General features: G+C 42.7%; 1 protein-coding gene across 5 annotated transcripts in view; it reads right to left on the bottom strand.

Annotated features, from left to right (window-relative positions):
* Positions 1–5,110: 5,110 nt before the first annotated feature.
* The window catches only part of ppef1 (protein phosphatase, EF-hand calcium binding domain 1), a 32,594-nt gene continuing 16,407 nt past the window's right edge, over positions 5,111–21,297 (bottom strand). For all 5 annotated transcript variants that reach the window (XM_034194707.1, XM_034194680.1, XM_034194696.1 and 2 more), the window contains 8 exons: positions 16,376–16,506; positions 12,529–12,736; positions 12,266–12,451; positions 12,051–12,193; positions 8,354–8,460; positions 6,312–6,475; positions 5,861–5,945; positions 5,111–5,779 (listed from right to left, as the gene is read on the bottom strand). In XM_034194707.1, coding sequence (XP_034050598.1) covers positions 5,568–5,779; positions 5,861–5,945; positions 6,312–6,475; positions 8,354–8,460; positions 12,051–12,193; positions 12,266–12,451; positions 12,529–12,736; positions 16,376–16,506 — 1,236 coding nt within the window. In that variant the 3' untranslated portion in view covers positions 5,111–5,567. The remainder of the gene's footprint in view (positions 5,780–5,860; positions 5,946–6,311; positions 6,476–8,353; positions 8,461–12,050; positions 12,194–12,265; positions 12,452–12,528; positions 12,737–16,375; positions 16,507–21,297) is intronic.

Raw genomic sequence — 21,297 nt, 5'->3', positions numbered from 1 at the left:
AGTTTAGCTAATTGGTGTGTGTCCTCTGGCTTCATGGATAGATAAAGCTGGGTATCATCTGCGTAACAATGAAAATTTAAGCAATACCGTCTAATAATACTGCCTAAGGGAAGCATGTATAAAGTGAATAAAATTGGTCCTAGCACAGAACCTTGTGGAACTCCATAATTAACTTTAGTCTGTGAAGAAGATTCCCCATTTACATGAACAAATTGTAATCTATTAGACAAATATGATTCAAACCACCGCAGCGCAGTGCCTTTAATACCTATGGCATGCTCTAATCTCTAATAAAATTTTATGGTCAACAGTATCAAAAGCAGCACTGAGGTCTAACAGAACAAGCACAGAGATGAGTCCACTGTCCGAGGCCATAAGAAGATCATTTGTAACCTTCACTAATGCTGTTTCTGTACTATGATGAATTCTAAAACCTGACTGAAACTCTTCAAATAGACCATTCCTCTGCAGATGATCAGTTAGCTGTTTTACAACTACCCTTTCAAGAATTTTTGAGAGAAAAGGAAGGTTGGAGATTGGCCTATAATTAGCTAAGATAGCTGGGTCAAGTGATGGCTTTTTAAGTAATGGTTTAATTACTGCCACCTTAAAAGCCTGTGGTACATAGCCAACTAACAAAGATAGATTGATCATATTTAAGATCGAAGCATTAAATAATGGTAGGGCTTCCTTGAGCAGCCTGGTAGGAATGGGGTTTAATAAACATGTTGATGGTTTGGATGAAGTAACTAATGAAAATAACTCAGACGGAACAATCGGAGAGAAAGAGTCTAACCAAATACCGGCATCACTGAAAGCAGCCAAAGATAACGATACGTCTTTGGGATGGTTATGAGTAATTTTTTCTCTAATAGTTAAAATTTTGTTAGCAAAGAAAGTCATGAAGTCATTACTAGTTAAAGTTAATGGAATACTCAGCTCAATAGAGCTCTGACTCTTTGTCAGCCTGGCTACAGTGCTGAAAAGAAACCTGGGGTTCTTATTTTCTTCAATTAGTGATGAGTAGAAAGATGTCCTAGCTTTACGGAGGGCTTTTTTATAGAGCAACAGACTTTTTCCAGGCTAAGTGAAGATCTTCTAAATTAGTGAGACGCCATTTCCTCTCCAACTTACGGGTTATCTGCTTTAAGCTACGAGTTTGTGAGTTATACAACGGAGTCAGGCACTTCTGATTTAAAGCTCTCTTTTTTAGAGGATCTACAGCATCCAAAGTTGTCTTCAATGAGGATGTAAAACTACTGACGAGATACTCTATCTCACTTACAGAGTTTAGGTAGCTACTCTGCACTGTGTTGGTATATGGCATTAGAGAACATAAAGAAGGAATCATATCCTTAAACCTAGTTACAGCGCTTTCTGAAAGACTTCTAGTGTAATGAAACTTATTCCCCACTGCTGGGTAGTCCATCAGAGTAAATGTAAATGTTATTAAGAAATGATCAGACAGAAGGGAGTTTTCAGGGAATACTGTTAAGTCTTCTATTTCCATACCATAAGTCAGAACAAGATCTAAGATATGATTAAAGTGGTGGGTGGACTCATTTACTTTTTGAGCAAAGCCAATAGAGTCTAATAATAGATTAAATGCAGTGTTGAGGCTGTCATTCTCAGCATCTGTGTGGATGTTAAAATCGCCCACTATAATTATCTTATCTGAGCTAAGCACTAAGTCAGACAAAAGGTCTGAAAATTCACAGAGAAACTCACAGTAACGACCAGGTGGATGATAGATAATAACAAATAAAACTGTTTTTTGGGACTTCCAATTTGGATGGACAAGACTAAGAGTCAAGCTTTCAAATGAATTAAAGCTCTGTCTGGGTTTTTGATTAATTAATAAGCTGGAGTGGAAGATTGCTGCTAATCCTCCGCCCCGGCCCGTGCTACGAGCATTCTGACAGTTAGTGTGACTCGGGGGTGTTGACTCATTTAAACTAACATATTCATCCTGCTGTAACCAGGTTTCTGTAAGGTAGAATAAATCAATATGTTGATCAATTATTATATCATTTACCAACAGGGACTTAGAAGAGAGAGACCTAATGTTTAATAGACCACATTTAACTGTTTTAGTCTATGGTGCAGTTGAAGGTGCTATATTATTTTTTCTTTTTGAATTTTTATGCTTAAATAGATTTTTGCTGGTTATTGGTGGTCTGGGAGCAGGCACCGTCTCTACGGGGATGGGGTAATGAGGGGATGGCAGGGGGAGAGAAGCTGCAGAGAGGTGTGTAAGACTACAACTCTGCTTCCTGGTCCCAACCCTGGATAGTCACGGTTTGGAGGATTTAAGAAAATTGGCCAGATTTCTAGAAATGAGAGCTGCTCCGTCCAAAGTGGGATGGATGCCGTCTCTCCTAACAAGACCAGGTTTTCCCCAGAAGCTTTGCCAATTATCTATGAAGCCCACCTCATTTTTTGGACACCACTCAGACAGCCAGCAATTCAAGGAGAACATGCGGCTAAACATGTCACTCCCGGTCTGATTGGGGAGGGGCCCAGAGAAAACTACAGAGTCCGACATTGTTTTTGCAAAGTTACACACCGATTTAATGTTAATTTTAGTGACCTCCGATTGGCGTAACCGGGTGTCATTACTGCCGACGTGAATTACAATCTTACCAATTTTACGCTTAGCCTTAGCCAGCAGTTTCAAATTTCCTTCAATGTCGCCTGCTCTGGCCCCCGGAAGACAATTGACTATGGTTGCTGGTGTCGCTAACTTCACATTTCGCAAAATAGAGTCGCCAATAACCAGAGTTTGATCCTCGGCGGGTGTGTCGTCGAGTGGGGAAAAACGGTTAGAGATGTGAACGGGTTGGCGGTGTACACGGGGCTTCTGTTTAGGGCTACGCTTCCTCCTCACAGTCACCCAGTCGGCCTGCTTTCCCGGCTGCTCGGGATCTGCCAGGGGGAAACTAACGGCGGCTAAGCTACCTTGGTCCGCACCGACTACAGGGGCCTGGCTAGCTGTAGAATTTTCCACGGTGCGGAGCCGAGTCTCCAATTCGCCCAGCCTGGCCTCCAAAGCTACGAATAAGCTACACTTATTACAAGTACTGTTACTGCTAAAGGAGGCCGAGGAATAACTAAACATTTCACACCCAGATCAGAAAAGTGCGGGAGAGACAGGAGAAGCCGCCATGCTAAATCGGCTAAGAGCTAGTAGCTACGCTAAGCTAGCGGATTCCTAAAAACACGCAAAGTGAATAATGTGTAAATAATTTAGAGGTGATTCAGCAGAAGGAGTGCTTTAGTTAAGGCACGTAAAGATTACACTGGGAAACAAATCGTAATCTAGATAACTAGATCAATCTAACTGCGCAGATTAAACAGCTAACAGATACAGAAAAACACCGCTGTGCTCCGGAACAGGAAGTGATACAATACCGCAGTGAGAGCCAACCACCAGTAGAGGCCAGTAGTGTAAATGCACACAGGGTGATCTACAAATAATCATTGATTTGCAAATGTGTTCAGATATCCACAAATGCAAATTTCATATTTGTAACTTGTAAATTGGTCTTTGCAAATAATGTATTTGCAAATATAAAACAATTTGTAAAAAAAAAAAAAATTACTTTTGTAAAACTGGAAATTGTATTTGTGAATTGAGTTTCAGCATTTGTGGATCACCAATTACACGCATTCATCGCTTTCCTTTGTGACGTCATTTTGAGACACTTTTCACGAACAGATCCACAAACAAATGCCGACTGATTCACAAATACACACGCACACTGGATATCCACTAGATGGCAGTGTGGTTCTATTCATTGATGTGGCAAGCTGAATTATTTTTTAAAATTATGTGTCCGCAGATTTCATCATGGGAAAGGGGGCGGGGGTGTTAGTGTTGTACTCTAACGCAGTGGTTCAAATAAGCATATTAAACAGCATTGCGCCTGTGCGTGCTCTGTGACACAGACATGCTGCAAAATTCTTCTTTTAAAAACTTGAAAGTTCTAAAAGTTGCTACATTTAGCTAAGCTTCGCTCAGGAGTTACACAGCGTTACCGCAGCAACCAACCAGTCCCGCTTTACGACAACTGTCGCAACAGCCAGGCTCCGCGGATCAAAGGAAACTGATTTGTATCTGTAACACACAGATCAGTGTCCGCGGACTTATAAAACTTGCATTATGTCGTAAAAAAAAAAGAAAAAAGAACACTTTGCGATAAGCATTTTAAATAGTAACGATCACGATTAAAGAGTCATCCGGGAGCATATAGTTTCACCTTGCCACATCAATGAATAGAACCACACTGCCATCTAGTGGATGTCCAGTGTGCATGAGTGTGTATTTGTAAATCAGTCGGCATTTGTTTGTGGATCTGTGTTCACGAAAAGAATGTCTCAAAATGACGTTGCAGAGGAAAGCGATGAATGCGTCTAATTGGTGATCCACAAATGCTGAAACTCAATTCACAAATACAATTTCCAGATTTACAAATGTAATTTTTTTTTTTTTTACAAATTAAGTTTTATATTTGCAAATATAACATCATTTGCAAAGACTAATTTACAAGTTACAAATATGAAATTTGCATTTGTGGATATCTGAACACATTTGCAAATCAATGATTATTTGTAGATCACCCTGTGTGCATTTACAAATATTAATGAGAATTTTAACTCCACACTACTGTATAATGACAAACATCTGAGCATGACAATAGTAACTGTACATAGGGCAGGTTTCAGTTTTGTTTTGTTTTTTTTGCATTCCTAGCATTGGGTGGAAATGAGCAGTGACGGCTTCATTGTGCTGTTTAGTGGTTGGCAGATAGGGCCCCATATGTCCATCATTGTTGTGCTGACATATGATGAAAAGTCTCCTCAAGTTCTCTTGTTTTCACTTGAGGTCATCACAGCAGATCTGAAGTGGATCTGTGTGTTGATTTGGCAAAAGTGTTACACTGGATGCCCACATCTCTAACACCTTGTAAATACAACAAACGGGCCGAGCAGATGTGCTGGTTCTTGCATCAACTGTACTGCCATCAATGAATTTCACACACACACACACACACACACACACACACACAAAAAGGATATGGGCCAATTTCAGCGTGCGGGTAATAAAAACTGAGGCATGTTAAAGAGAATGAAAACTAGAGACCGTATACACTAAGCAGGATATAAAGTGGAAGGAACAAGTCCAGTGTGTACACAGTAAAGCCGATTTACAAACGGTATTGCAGTTTTATTGACCTGGGATATACATAAGTAAATATATACTCTTAGTGGGAGCTGTACAGATTGCAGGAAGCAGCAGGAACGACGGACCCGTGATAACTTAAGACATTTTGGGTAAATCTGTTTGTTGCTGAAGGAGCCGCTCAGTGCTGTGATGGGGTCCCAAAGTAGCCACAGATATGATTGCTTGACTACCATCTGTGCTGGGTGAAGGGGGCATCCCAGGACCAAACTGGCCATTCTGATCAGTTTGTCCAGTCTCCTCCTGTTTGCTGTAATTATCCCCCTGACCCAGAAGACCACCCCAAGGAAGATGGCCAATGCCACCACAGAGTTCTAAAAGGTCTTCAGGAACCCTTTTCATTGTGTAGTTGGTCCTTGTATTCTAGGTTGTGTACCACTCTAAAGGCATCCAGGAACTCATTAAAGTCTATACTTCCATCCTTGTTGAAGTCGATACTATGGGCCAGGTCATCAATGGCTTTGTCATCAATGTTGACTCCCAGATGGCTGCTGAAAAGACGCCATGTGTGACGGAACTCCTCGATTGAGATCAGACCTGAACATGACAACAAACTTAATTTTAAGAAATGCATTTTGATTTTTTGACACAGTGTCTCAGAAAGATGTATTTATTTACCTGAATGGTCCTTGTCTATAATGTTGAATATTATCTCAATGTCTGTTCTGTATCTGAACAGTGTTTCAGCCATGTTTGGAGTCACCTTGAAGGAGAATGAGGATCAGAGGTCAAACTATACTGCTGTAATTAAATGAGTAGCTGTGTGGGATGGAGTATGAGAATAAGCAAATTCATGGAATTGGACCTGGACCAAATTAAAATTCTGCTGCTGCACAAGAGTTCAAGAAGTGCTCAAAGCTACTGCACAGATCCGGAAGTATTATTTATTTCCTATTATAAATTTCAAACCTTTTCTACATTTCAGAGAAATTAAACCCTAAAACCAATGTGCAAGGAATCCAGTGCGCTCTGTGCACGTCAGTTTCAGTAGTGCAAAATCTTCAGTTTGTCCACATTCTCATACAACAGCAACAACAGTGGTACGTAATGAGATCTTTTCAGTTCTGACCTGTGGAAGTGGAATCCCTGCTCCCACATCCTCAAAGCTGGATTCGTACTTCACAGTGCCATCTGGTGCCAGGTATGCTAAATGTGGGCGGAGTGTCCTCCAGGGAAGGTCAAGTCTGAGCACCGCCTCCAGCACCTGGGCCCATTCACCCACTGACACAGTGCCTGGACAAACATTGTAAAAATGATCAGTCCTGCAATATACACTCACCGGCCACTTTATTAGGTACACCTGTTCAATTGTTTAACACAAATAGCTAATCTGCCAATCACATAGCAGCAACTCAATGCACTTAGGCATCTAGATGTGGTGAAGACTGCTTGTTGAAGTTCAAACCGAGCATCAGAATGGGGAAGACAGGAAATTTAAGGGACTTTGAACATGGTTGATAGTGCCAGACGGGCTGATCTGAGTGTTTCAGAAACTGCTGATCTACTCAGATTTTCACGCACAACCATCTCTAGGGTTTACAGAGAACGGTCCAAAAAAGACAAGATATCCAGTAAGTGGCGGATGTGTGGACGAATACGCCTTGTTGATGTCAGAGGAGAATGGGCAGCCTGCTTGAATGGGACCTTGTTGAATTTATCTAAGGCAGTTCTGATGGGGGTCCAACCTGGTACTAGCAAGGTGTAAAGTGGCCTGTGAGGTCACTGAAAAATACTCAAATTGTGCATAGAGTAGAATAAATTCTAAGCACTCAGAAACACTAAATGAAAACAATTACAGAAACTTGAGATAAAAATAAAATGTAGCCTATGAACTTTGCTAAAATGGCCCTTCGTGGACACAGTGAGCATGATTCACTGTTACAATAAGTCTGGTGGGAAGCTAGACTTTTATTATTATATGGGAAACACTGCCTTGGCTGAAAACTTTCAAACTACCTCCAACTCCACACAGTCAGGATGTTAACTATTTCCACATGAGATTGTATTCAAAATAATGATTTATTTAAACTTTTATTCATCAGGTTTTCAGTGTTACCTACATTTTCTTGGCATTTATTATTTGTATTTCCTTTAAACTTGAATCATAGTCAGAATAGCCGTCCAAAAGCTTCTCACAATATTTAGGTATAATTCTGACCTATGTGGAACACAGACAAGAATTAAATGTCTGAAATAGCAGATTGGTTTTTATTTTTGTTTACTGTAATAGCCAGTGGATACGTGTGTTCAAGCACTGTGTGTCCTTTGCACACAGCTATAATGTCCCACACACACTATGTGAGACTGGTTTAGGTCTATCTGTTACCCATGGAGAACTTTATTCTCAATGAAACAAGCAGGAAATAAAGTTAAATATGCACTGTATTTACAATGATTTAATTATTTTAATCCTGTTCAGCCTCTGTGCTGGAACGGCAATCTGTCAAGCACAATCGATTAACACCAAGGTTTCACACTTGCAAAAAAAAAAAAACACAAAATCAGCAACAGAGATTGTGTTTTCTTTTACTCCTCCCATTATCAGAAAAGAGCAGAAGGGGTCACAGCAAGAGATGAGGTAAAAGCAGGTCATAGCTGGATCTGAGGAAATTTTCATTGACAAAGAATGGTAGATACGTGGAACAGCCTGCCAGAGGATGTAGTAAGAGTCCAGCGTGTAACCAGTTTTAATTGTACATGCAGACAGCATTACATAGATCAATACAATATGCTGCTGTTTGAGGACTGCAATGAATTCCATGTACTGTATATTAGAGCTGGAAAAAGAGGTGACTTGCACCTGCATCCAGCAATTTAACTTAAGTGGCTGATTTAATATGATTTTGTACTTACGGTCATTAACACGTGTAAGATCCTCATTTACATACTGCTGTCTGACCGCATGCTTTACTCTTAATAAATCACACCCAAAACGGTCTTCACTCCAGTGCACAAACGTTTCGGTTGCCCACACAATTTAGCACTCATCATCTGAGCTCTTAGTGAATCAGGCCCCTAGTGGCCAGTGAGATTCCGGTGAAAACACAACATCTGTCTGTTAAATATAACAAACAGACATGTTTGAAAAAAGAAATACAAAGAAGGGCTAACCGGTGTTATGTGCGTCATACTGCTGGAATCCCGCAATCAGCTCGGAGCGATGAGCAAACAGCTTTTCTTTCAGTGCTCTGAGAGCTGAGCCCTCAGCAGCTCTCACTCTGCAAACATCAAGAAGCAGAACAAACTCACGTTACAAAAACATATTTACTCTGGTTCCTCCCAAGTGCATCCAGAAAGAATTCACAGCGCTGCGCTTTTATTTGGCAACCTTACTCCAAAATGGATGGAATTCATTTTTTTCCCCTCAAACGTCTACACACAATACCCCATAATGACAATGTGAAAAACATTTTGAGGTTTTTGTAAATTAACAATAAAAATCACGTGTACATAAGTTCATAGCCTTTGCCATGAAGCTCAAAATTGAGCTCAGGTGCATCTTGTTTCCATGATCATCCTTGAGCTGTTTCTACAGCTTAATTTGAGTTGTATATATATATATATACACACATATATACATATACATATATATACATATACATATACATACACACACACACACACATACGAGGTCTATGTATGTGTGTGTATCGTACCTTTTTATTTTTTTCAAAAACTATATGGATTTGATTCATATGTTTTTACGTCAGCCAAGCTTGAACCTTCGTGCGCATGCGTGAGTTTTTCCACGCCTGTCGGTTGCGTCATTTGCCTGTGGGCAGGCTTTGAGTGAGCACTGGTCCACCCCTCTCGTCGTCGTTTCATTGCGAGGAAATGGCGGAATGATTTGGGCTTTTTTTCCCCATCAGAATTTTTTCAGAAACTGTTAGAGACAGGCAGCTAGAAACCATTCGAAAAATTTATCTGGCTTTCTGTGAAAATTTTACGGGCTTCACAGAGAATAAGGAGTGTTACTACAGCTTGAAGGACGGCCCACAATGGCGCACCACGCTCCGAGCCACCATCGAGAGGCAGAAACCACCAGATCATTTCTAAACGGATGGCTGTGTGGAGCCGGGACCGTCGTGTGCAATTTCTCTGGTTATCACTAGAATGGACATCAGCCATTTTCTGGTAGATTTCACTTTTAACAAGAGATTTTCTCATGGAAAGCCGCGCGGAGGTTTCGCGCGTCATGACCGATTCGCTGATGAAGCGAGACAAAGGAACACCTCCGTTTCGGAGTGCCAGAGGACAAGTTGGGACATGCCTATCTTGGCTTTCAGTGCTTACCAGTCAAGTGAGTATAAGAGAAATTGTGGAGAGCTGGGCTGCTAAGGGCTATCCGGTCCCTGTACGACCGCAGCAGGAGCTTGGTTCGCATTGCCGGTAGTAAGTCAAACCTGTTTCCAGTGCACGTTGGCCTCCACCAGGGCTGCCCTTTGTCACCGGATCTGTTCATTATTTTTATGGACAGAATTTCTAGGCGCAGCCAGGGTGTAGAGGGGGTCTGGTTTGGGAACCACAGAATCTCGTCTCTGCTGTTTGCGGACGATGTGGTTCTGTTGGCTTCGTCAAATCAGGACCTTCAGCGTGCACTGGGGCGGTTTGCAGCCGAGTGTGAAGCGTCCGGGATGAAAATCAGCACCTCCAAATCCGAGGCCATGGTTCTCGACCGGAAAAAGGTGCTTTGCCCTCTTCAGGTCGGTGGAGTGTCCTTGCCTCAAGTGGAGGAGTTTAAGTATCTCGGGGTCTTGTTCACGAGTGAGGGACGGATGGAGCGTGAGATTGATAGACGGATCGGTGCAGCATCTGCAGTGATGCGGTCGCTGTATCGGACCGTCGTGGTGAAGAGAGAGCTGAGTAGGGGGGCAAAGCTCTCGATTTACCGATCGATCTACGTTCCGATCCTCCCCTATGGTCATGAGATTTGGCTCATGACCGAAAGAACGAGGTCGCGAGTACAAACGGCCGAAATGAGTTTCCTCCGAAGGGTGGCTGGGCGCTCCCTTAGAGATAGGGTGAGGAGCTCGGTCACTCGGGAGGAGCTCGGAGTCGAGCCGCTGCTCCTCCACGTCGAAAGGAGTCAGTTGAGGTGGCTCGGGCATCTTTTCCGGATGCCCCCTGGACGCCTCGCTGGAGAGGTGTTCCGGGCACATCCCACTGGGAGGAGGCCCCGGGGAAGACCCAGGACACGCTGGAGGGACTACATCTCTCGGCTGGCTTGGGAACGCCTTGGGGTTCCCCCGGAGGAGCAGGGGGAGGTGTGTGTGGATCGGGAGCTCTGGGCGGCTTTGCTTGAGCTGCTGCCCCCGCGACCCGACTCTGGATAAAGCGGAAGAAGATGGATGGATGGACGAACAAAAATATAAACACTTGTTTTTTCCTCCCATTTTTCAGGAGCTGAACTCATCACCGGCCTTGGAGGATGTTCATTCAGTTGTTTAATTTTGTAGAAAAAGCAGATCACAGACGTGACACAAAACTAAAGTCATTTCAAATGGCAACTTTCTGGCTTTAACAAACACTATAAGAAATCAGGAAAAAAAAAAAAATCTGGCAGTCAGTAACGGTTACTTTTTTAGACCAAGCAGGGGGAAAAAATATGGAATCATGAAAAACAAAAGAACGCTCCAACACATCACTAGTACGAGGTCTATTAGAAAAGAAACCGACAGTTTTATTTTTTTTTTAAACTATATGGATTTGAATCACGTGTGATTACATCAGCCAAGCTTGAACCCTCGTGCGCATGTGTGAGTTTTTTCACGCCTGTCGGTGACGTCATTCGCCTGTGAGCACGCCCTGTGGAAGGAGTGGTCCAGCCCCCTCGTCGGATTTTCATTGTCTGAGAAGTTGCTGAAAGACTGGCGCTGTGCTTGATCAAAATTTTTTCAATAACTGTGAGGCACATCCGAGTGGACACCATTTGAGAAATTCAGCTGGTTTTCTGTGAAAATTTTAACGGCTGATGAGAGATTTTGGATTGTTTCTATCGCTGTAAGGACTTCCCACGGAGCGGGACGTCGCGCAGCGCTCCGAGGCGACGTCTTCATCCTGTTTCAAGCTGAAAACCTCCAAATTTAAGCCTTTGTAGACCCTGGACGTCGTGAGAGAACAGAGAACTTTCAGAAGAGGTCGGAATCAGCAATTTATCTGGACATTCCACTGTTAAAGGAGATTTTGTTTTTAATGAAAGACATGTGGAGGGATTGGCGCGGTGGTTCGCAGCCGGCGCGGCGCGCCTGCCACAGGAAAAACACCTTTTCCATATTCCTTAATATTCCTTTTTCTTAACTTTCTGTGACACAAACACACACACATATATATAATTTTAAATCCAGTAATGCAGGTCAGTACATACATTGATGTATTTATCTGTTAATTTAAAATTCATTCATGTTTTGTCCTCCATATTAAGTAACGATTCCAAATATTCCTATATATAAGCCCCCCCCCCCCAAACACACAGGACATGTGCTACTACTGAAAACACAAAAAAAAGCTCAGTGATTATAACACAGAGGAGAAGAAGTCATACTGCCAACACACACACATACAGTACTAAGACATGACAATCTGCTTTTGGCTTAGCAGCCAGGTTGGATCAGAAGCGAGGATGTTCTTGCTGAGGCAATAGCAAAGATCACAATGTAGCACAAACATCTCGGCTCCTCCTCTCAAACTGGCACTAGCCTTACAACAGTGCCTCCTAGTGGCATGAACCTATATAAGCGTCACACTCAGCATTCTTGTTCATCTCAAGGCTCAGGATTGAACCTTGAAACAAAAAGCCCTCATACTGTACCTCTGTGTCAAGGTGAGTTTGCGGGTGGAGGGGCTGACTTGGTACTGGTAGAAGCGGGGAACCAGCTCTCTGCCCACTTTGATGTAGGCACCCCGGTTGCTGCCCTCTTCATAGTAGTTGGAGGCTGAGAAGATGGTGATCACCTACAGGACAGATGTATGAAACCTTTCACACATCTGATGAGTGAGTTCAACAGCTTCTGCAGACGAGTCTACCTGTCCTTCGTGACAGAGCTCATAGCCCTCCTGTTTGCACTCGTGCGAGCGGACGAGCAGCTGCAGCCCGTGCTGGAGCAGCAGCTTATGTGTGACGTCAGGGCCAAAGTAACAACCTCCTCCTCTGAACGTGTTGGGCCTGCAGCCCTCTTGGGTTCGAGGGTCACTCCACAATATATCTACAATCTGCAATGCAGGAGATCACAGAAATCAACAAAACGGCACAGTTTCTTTGTTTTGTCACGAAAGCTTTCTTTCCCGACCTGTTTCCACTCCTGTTCCTGTTGTGGAAGTGACAGAGGAGAAACAGCGCACATAGAGTCCAGGAAGGGCGCTTGGAGGGTATTCATAGTGCAAGGCCTGCTGGGAGAAGACCGGTATGATGGGGTTCGAGGTGAACAGAGAGAAGAAGAAGAGGAGGAAGAAGAGGAGGTACCACTGTCGTGTTGGCTAAGCCCTGGTCGCCGCTTCCTACACACACAAATCAGAGATTGCACATCTTGACTGTCATCTCATTGTGTTTCTTGTTTCAAAAATAAAATATTTACACAGCTCATATGGGGGGAAAAAAAAAAAAACATTTCTGCACATCAGATCTTGTGTAGTTTGGTGGTTGGTTTGTAGTTTGTGTAGTTTGGTAAATGGACTGCACTTATATAGCGCTTTTCCATCTGCATCAGACGCTGAAAGCGCTTTACAAATAATGCTGCCATACAAGGTGCTCACTACACACCGGGAGCAACTAGGGGATTAAGGACCTTGCCCAAGGGCCCTTAGTGATTTTCTGGTCAGGCTGGGATTTCAACAAAGGATCCTCTGGTCTGAAGCCCAACACTTAACCACTAAACCATCACCTCCCACCTGGTGGACTTTGCTAAAACTAAGTGGCTACATCTCTACATTCACTATAAGAAGTGGACACCACCTTTGGCTTTTCCAGCTGTGTTCAAAATAATAGCAGGGTGTTTAAAACAAGTGACTAAAGCTCAAAATCCTTGTAATGGCTTTTATTTCCATACATGCAAATGCATTGGAACACTGCAGATTCTATTCTGAATCCAAACATGAAGTGACGTCACAGAAAATGAAGAAAAAAGGAATATTATGCATAAAGGGAAAAGGTAACTCAGCCACATGGGGTGTGCAGCCAGTACATTCTGAGTACTGGTCCCAAGCCCAGATAAATGAGGAGGGTTGCATCAGGAAGGGCATCCGGCATAAAACAAGCCAACCCAACTATGCAGACTAACAATCGAATTCCCATACCGGATCGGTCGAGGCCCGGGTTAACAACGTCCGCCACCGGTGCTGTTGCCTAACAGGGTGCCAGTGGAAATAGGGCTACTGCTGGGCGAAGACAAGAACATTTCCACAAACAGCGGGAGAAGAAGAAAACTAGAAGGGTGGAAATGAGAGTGGGGACTTTGAATGTTGGTAGTATGACTGGTAAAGGGAGAGAGCTGGCTGATATGATGGAGAGGAGAAAGGTAGACATACTGTGTGTGCAAGAGACCGAGTGGAAGGGAAGTAAGAGCAGGCGCATCGGTGGTGGGTACAAGTTGTTGTACCATGGTGAGAACAGGAAGAGAAATGGTGTTGGGGTCATTTTAAAGGAAGAGTATGTTAAAAGTGTGTTGGAGGTTAAGCGAGTGTCTGACAGGGTGAAGAGTGTGAAGTTGGAAATTGAAGGGGTGATGATGAATATCATCAGTGCATATGCCCCACAGGTAGGTTGTGAGATGAAGGAGAAAGAAGATTTCTGGAGAGTGTTAGATGAGGTGGTGGAGAGTGTACCCAAGCATGAAAGAGTGGTGATAGGAGCAGACTTCAATGGGCATGTTGGTGAAGGGAACAGAGGTGATGAGGAAGTAATGGGTACATATGGTATCAAGGATAGGAATGGGCAAGGACAGATGGTAGTTGATTTTGCTAAAAGGATGGAAATGGCTGTGGTGAATACCTACTTTAAGAAAAGGGAGGAGCACAGGGTAACATAAGAGTGGAGGAAGGTGCACACAGGTGGACTACATTCTTTATAGGAGATGCAAGCTAAAAGAAATCAGAGACTGTAAGGTGGTAGCAGGAGAGAGTGTCACTAGACAGCATAGGATGGTTGTTTGTAGGATGACTTTAGAGGTAAAGAAGAAGAAGAGAGTGAGAGCTCAACAAAGGATCAGATGGTGGAAGCTGAAGGAGGAAGACTGTTGTGTGAAATTTAGTGAGCAGGTGAGAGAAGCACTAGTTGGAGGGGAAGCAATTTTGAACAACTGGAAAAGTACTGCAGATGTGGTGAGGGAGACAGCTAGGGCAGTACTGGGTATGACATCTGGACAGTGGAAGGAAGACAAGGAGACTTGGTGGTGGAATGAAGAGGTCCAGGAAAGCATAAGGAGAAAGAGGTTGGAGAAAAAGTTTTGGGATAGTTGGAGAGACGAAGAAAGTAGACGGGAGTACAAGGAGATGCGGCGTAAGGTGAAAAGAGAAGCGGCAAAAGTGAAGGAAAAGGCATATTGCGAGCTGTACAAGAGGTTGAATAGTAAGGAAGGAGAAAAGGACTTGTACCGATTGGCCAGACAAAGGGACAGAGCTGGAAAGGATGTGCAGCAAGTTCGGGTGGTTAAAGATGCACATGGTAATGTGCTGACAAGTGAGGAGTGTGTGCTGAGAAGGTGGAGGGAATATTTTGAAGAGCTAATGAATGAAGAAAATGAGCAAGAGAAAAGGCTGAATGATGTGGTGAGAGTAAATCAGGAAGTTGGAGAAGTACAGAGAAGGCCAGAAAGGGTTACACTGTGTGTTTGTGGACTTAGTAAAAGCTTATGATAGGGTGCCAAGAGAAGAGCTGTGGTATTGTATGAGGAAGTCTGGAGTGGCAGAGAAGTATGTTAGAGTAGTACAGGACATGTACAAGAATAGTGTGACAGCGGTGAGATGCGCAGTCGGAATGACAGACTCATTCAAGGTGGGATTACACCAAGGATCAGCTCTGAGTCCTTTCTTGTTTGCAGTGGTGATGGACAGGTTGACGGATGAAATCAGACACGTGTCCCCATGGACTGATGATGTTTGCAGATGACATTGTGATCTGTAGTGAGAACAGAGAGCAAGTTGAGTCTAGTCTAGAGAGGTGGAGATATGCTTTGGAGAGAAGGGGAATGAAAGTCAGTAGAAGCAAGACTGAGTACATGTGTGTGAATGGGAGGGAGCCCAGTGGAATAGTGCAGTTACAAGGAGTAGAAGTGGTGAAAGTAGATGAGTTTAAATATTTGGGGTCAACTGTTCAAAGTAATGGAGAGTGTGGTAGAGAGGTGAAGAAGAGAGTGCAGGCAGGGTGGAGTGGGTGGAGAAAGGTGGCAGGAGTGATTTATGACCGAAGAATATCAGCAAGAGTGAAGGGGAAAGTTTACAAAACAGTAGTGAGACCAGCTATGTTGTACGGTTTAGATACGGTGGCACTAAAAAAAAGACAGGAGGCAGAGCTGAAGATGTTGAGATTCTCTTTGGGAGTGACGAGAATGGACAAGATTAGGAATGAACAGAGGTTTGGAGACAAAGTCAGAGAGGTGACATTGAGATGGTTTGGACATGTGCAGAGGAGGGACCCAGGGTTTATAGGGAAAAGGATGCTGAGGATGGAGCCACCAGGCAGGAGAAGAGGGAGGCCAAAAAGGAGGTTTATGGATGTGCTGAGGGACGACATGCAGGTGGTTGGTGTGACAAAGGAAGATACAGAGGACAGGGTGAAATGGAAATGATTGATCTGCTGTGGCGACCCCTAACGGGAACAGCCGAAAGACAAAGAAGAAGGTGTAAAGGGAAAAGGTGGAAGCCTAAGATGAACATTAATCTCCAATCCCTCAGACGACACTGCATTAAGAACAGTCACTCATCAATAGCTGATATACCTACATAGACAAGGAATAACACTAGGAAACAAATGCCATTTAAACTTTACTGGATTCAGTAATTCCCATACAGAGTTGTATCATCATCATCCTCAATATAATCATTTGTTCCACTTAGGTAATTCTACAATACGAACTGTACTTATTAGCTGCACTTCATGAAACAGTAAGTATGTCAAAACATGTTTGTGGGCTGTTGTCAAACCTCTGGTTTGGGGTCCGCTGGCTCTTGCTGTGGCTGCTGTCTGTGGATCTCACTCTTTTGGTCTGGCTGTTAGCCTGTCCAATACCCAGTTGGTCAAAACTGAATTTGGGAAACTTCAATGCAGATTTCACCTACAAAATGGAAAACATAAAAAAAAAAAAAAAAAAAAAAAAAAAAAAAAAACAGTTTGTGTATGCAGTAGGGGTGTGATGCTTCACAGAAATCATGGTTCAGTTCATATTTGTGTTTAGACATCACGGTTCGGTATAAGTTTGGTTTTTACATACAGTATCTTTAATCTGTGAACAGCAGAGCTGCTTCAGCACTGTGAGACAAAGTGTAAATGTAAAGTTTTTTCATGAAATGTTTAGGAATTGATTACATTTCTTGTTATTCACATTGGGATGAAAATACCGTGTAGTGCATTAAGTGTTTTGTTTTTTGCGACACATCATGCAAGACTGCCTTCATTTTTTTGCCCATTTTAAGTTTGTGTTTTCTGCAAATGGCGTTTCATAAAACCTCACTCTATACACATCTGAAATAAATACACACATTGTTGCTATTCAGTGGCCATCAACTGAGAAATTTTACACTCATTCCAGCTATTACACCCTGCTATGGAGGTGGGTGCCATTACTGAGGTATTACTTTGATTTACAGAATTTGATAGTATCTCACTAGGCGTGGTGACGAAACTTGTAACGTCTACAAAAAGCACAACCTGCTTATTTGATCCTATACCAACAAAACTGTCTAAGGACCTGTGGCCCACTCTTGGGCTGACTGTGTTGGAAATTATTAATCTCTCATTAACCTCTGGATCTGTTCCTAAATGCCACTGCGATGGGTTCGTGCATGCAGGAACACAGTGTGAGCAGCTGCAGCATGTGTAACCACATCGCACAGCTGCTGTGGGGAGGGGAAAAAAAAAAAAAAAAAAAAAAAAAAAAAAGAAATACATGCCACCCATGGGATTCGAACCTGCACTTTCCAAAAGCTCTGATTGCCAGCCAGAAACTTTACCACTGTGCTACCATCTCTGTCCTGTAAAAGGTGTGGGAAAATGCCTCATATCAAAAGGACATTGACATATTTAAAAAATAAATAAAATCACACACCATATAAAAACACCGGATTTTTTTGAATCATTCTTATCAAGCGGACAATAATATATGATCCATCTTTCCTCTGTAGATGACCCATGGTCACAGACATACAGTCATGAAATGACATGAATGAGAAGCAGGGCGGTCTTATGTCCACATCTGCTGGCAATGTGTCCAGCTGGCCCCATGCGCGTGTCCTACCTGACGTGTGTCTTGTGGATGGCGCGCCGCAGGATTGACACTGTGTCATGTGGAACAGAGGTCACGTGGGTGACATGACATTCAGATCACCCGCTGGGTAGTTCCACGTCAAATCACCCAAAATAAATACGATTTTTCACCCTACCATCTCGGCATCTCTAAACCGAATTTTAGCAAAATCTGAGATGGTGGGGTGAAAGCCAATGGGTGATTTGACATGGAATGACCGCTGCATGTTATGATATGATGGTCCATTTCACCTGAGGTAGCCTGTCAATGTGTGCGCCGCTGTGTGCACTTGCTGCAGTCCATTGCAACAGCAATATATGCTTTTATGTATGTCCACGGGAGGACAGCAAGCAGACACGCATGTCAGTGGACAGTTGTTAGTTCATGTCCATCCAAACATGGTACATGTTCCCCAGCCATGACGTCCAGAATAGGCAGCTACGATTTTACACGTATTGCATATGATTCCTGCTTCATGTGCACTTCAATCACATTTGTACTATGTATGAAGGGGCCCTTAAGAAATCTAATCGTGACCCTAGTGTATTGAAAAACTATAAGCCGATATCCAATCTAGCATTTTGCTCTAAAATTCTGGAAAAGGTGGTTTCATGGCAGCTCGTGGACTATCTTACTGAGAATAATCTCTTTGAGCCACTGCAGTCTACTTTAAAAAAATATTAAACAGAGACAGCTCTCACTAAAATGGTGACAGTTCTTCTGCTTGCAATGGATTCAGACACCACTACAGTTCTGGTGCTTTTGGATCTTAGTGCTGCGTTTGATACTATGGATCATCACATTCTACTCAATAGGCTAGAGAATTATTTTGGGATTACTGGGAATGACCTGGCATGGTTGACATCATACCTGACCAGTCAGATTCTGTAGAGACTTTTAAGTCCAGACTTAAGACACACTTATTTTACCTTTCATATGGCTAGCATACTGGTATGTTACTATGCTTTTTACCCTTTTATATTGATTTTATTAGGAAACGGAACGTGCCGCAGCCTCAACTTTATCTAAATTCTGGGTCTTTTAGTGAAGCTTAGGGCTCGTGGCCGGCGATCACCTTAGTATTTCCTGTTTTTCTTGTTGTTTAATGCTGACAAATTATACTGCATTTGTTGTCTTTCTGTTGCCTGATTTTGTTTTTCCTCTCTGTTTCAGGTGCGGCTCCAGCGGTGTGGTGATGACTTCTGTAACCCTGTAAATTATTTTGTCAATTGTGTTGGTACCATGGCCCAAGCAGAGGGTCACCCCTTTGAGTCTGGTCTGCTTGAGGTTTCTTCCTTAAATTATCAGAGGGAGTTTTTCCTTATCACTGTTACCTGTGTGCTTGCTCTGGGCGTTGCCAAGGTTAGACCTTATGTGAAGCGCCTTGAGGCAACTTTGTTGTGATTTGGCGCTATATAAATGAAAAATAAACTGAAAATTGAAACCGTAATAATATCTGCGTATATGGCATTAAAGAGGGCTCAGAGGGAAGCTCAATGCTAACTTTTATTGACAACTTTTTGAAGACGGAGCTATCACTAGACAGCAGTGCCGACCTGCAAATCCACTGAGCTCATCGATCAATTGGTCAAAAACTGCACGATGAAACAGTGTCAAGATCCATTCTGACCAATTTTCAGAGATTTGATATTAAAGACAAAATACTGAAAGCAGCATTGGCAAAGATCACCTATGAGGGGAAAGTGGTCATGTTTCAACCCGATCTTTCTACCAAAGTGAATAATAAACTCAGAATATATACACATTCAGAAAATTTTCAAGGAGAAATAGATACGCTTCAAGACACCACTGGGAAAACGGCCCTCACCTTTACAACAAAGCAAGAACACATGAAAAGGAGGGGCTTCCCTGTGGACCTGCCACAAACCACCGACATCAACTGGGAACGGAGCCTCACTCAAGGCAAACACTAGACCAGGAAATAGGGAGAACAACGTGTCCGAGAGAGGCTCAGGAACTTCCATAGACAAGAATTATGAACATTAGGAGAATTCTGAGATCAATGTAAGTGGTAGCAAATCTCACACACTGGAATATTAGGCCACCCCCCATAATAGTAATGAACTTAAAGCTTCAAGCTGCTATTTTTAACAAGCAGGTAAACATACACCTTCACTCCTCTTCTCCCCGCCTTAAATCACCCTGAAGGGTATTGAAATATTGGCAGACTGACATTACACTCTCCCCACATTTTATCGCCTGCCTGGTCTTGTTCGCCTCTGAATCTCCCAATGGATAAATGTAAAACATTAATGTTCTTGTTCTTATCACAGTCCATTAGTTAGAGCTGCTGATACATACATTTTGAACTACTGTTATGGGATATAATAATTTTAAAGTGACCTCTTAGAATGTGAATGGCTTGAAGAACCCTGTTAAAAGGAGTAGAGTGATGGCAAAGATGAGAAGAGAAAATAATCAAATTATTTTTAAAAGGAAACTCACCTATGTCAAACTGAATATGAAAAATTAAAAAGATTAGGATATAGGAACATTTTTTTATACTACATTTAAATCAGGTCACAAAGGAGGAGTTGCAGTATTATTACACAATTCAGTTATTTTTGAATTAGTCAAGAAGATCAATGATAACGAGGGTAGATATATCCTACTGCAAGGTAAAATAGAAAATAAGTTGACCACTCTTTTTAACGTGTATCTACCTCCACAAAGTTAAGGAAAATGTTATGAAAAAGATTCTTGATCGGATTGCCTCAGAATCACAAGGTACATTGATCTTAGCCAGAGATTTCAATACGGTAATAAATAACAAATGGGAAACATCTAATAATAAGAGAAGTATATCTCCCCTTACTTAAATTATTGAATAGGGGTTTGGATAAGATGGGCTTACTGGACGCAGGATAAGTTACACTTTTTTACTCTGCCCCACATGAGGTATGTTCAAGAACTGACTTCTTTCTCATGTTTCAAAATGATAGACACAGGATTCTGTAATGTGACATGGGGACTAGAGAAATTTCAGACCACTCACCAATTTACTCAACACTACACTTACGAGGGTAGGCTGAAAAGTTCTAAGGCTGACTATGATGCAGTTGTCGAATTGAACAAATTCAGGGTTATTTTTCTACATAGTCTCCCTGTAACTCCACACACTTCTTCCAGCGGTGCTTGAGTGCTTCGATTCCCTTGGCATAGAAGCTTTCATCTTGAGAGTCAAAATAGTCCTCAACGGCAGCCATCACCTCATCATTGCTCCGATAGTGCTTCCCAGCCAAATTTTTTTTTCAGGTTTGGGAACAGATGAAAGTCCAAGGGTGCCAAGTCAGGGGAGTATGGTGGGTGATCTACCAGTTCAAATCCACACTCGTGGATAGTGGCCATGGGCACTGTTGACTTGTGAGCTGAGGCATTGTCTTGATGGAACAGCACCCCTTTTGTCAGCTTTCCTGGTCGCTTCTTTTTGATAGCCTCGCGTAACTGTCTCAGTAGGTTAGAATAGTACTGTCCATTTATGGTTTGTCCCTTTTCAAGATAGTCCATGAACAAAATGCCCTTGGCATCCCAGAAAACTGAAACCATGACCTTCCCCGCAGACAAAACGATCTTTGCCTTCTT

Source organism: Thalassophryne amazonica, chromosome 2 (assembly GCF_902500255.1).
Source record: "Thalassophryne amazonica chromosome 2, fThaAma1.1, whole genome shotgun sequence".
Lineage (NCBI taxonomy): Eukaryota > Metazoa > Chordata > Actinopteri > Batrachoidiformes > Batrachoididae > Thalassophryne > Thalassophryne amazonica.
The sequence above is the reverse complement of the archived record's forward strand: the minus strand, read 5'-3'. Positions and strand labels throughout refer to the sequence as shown.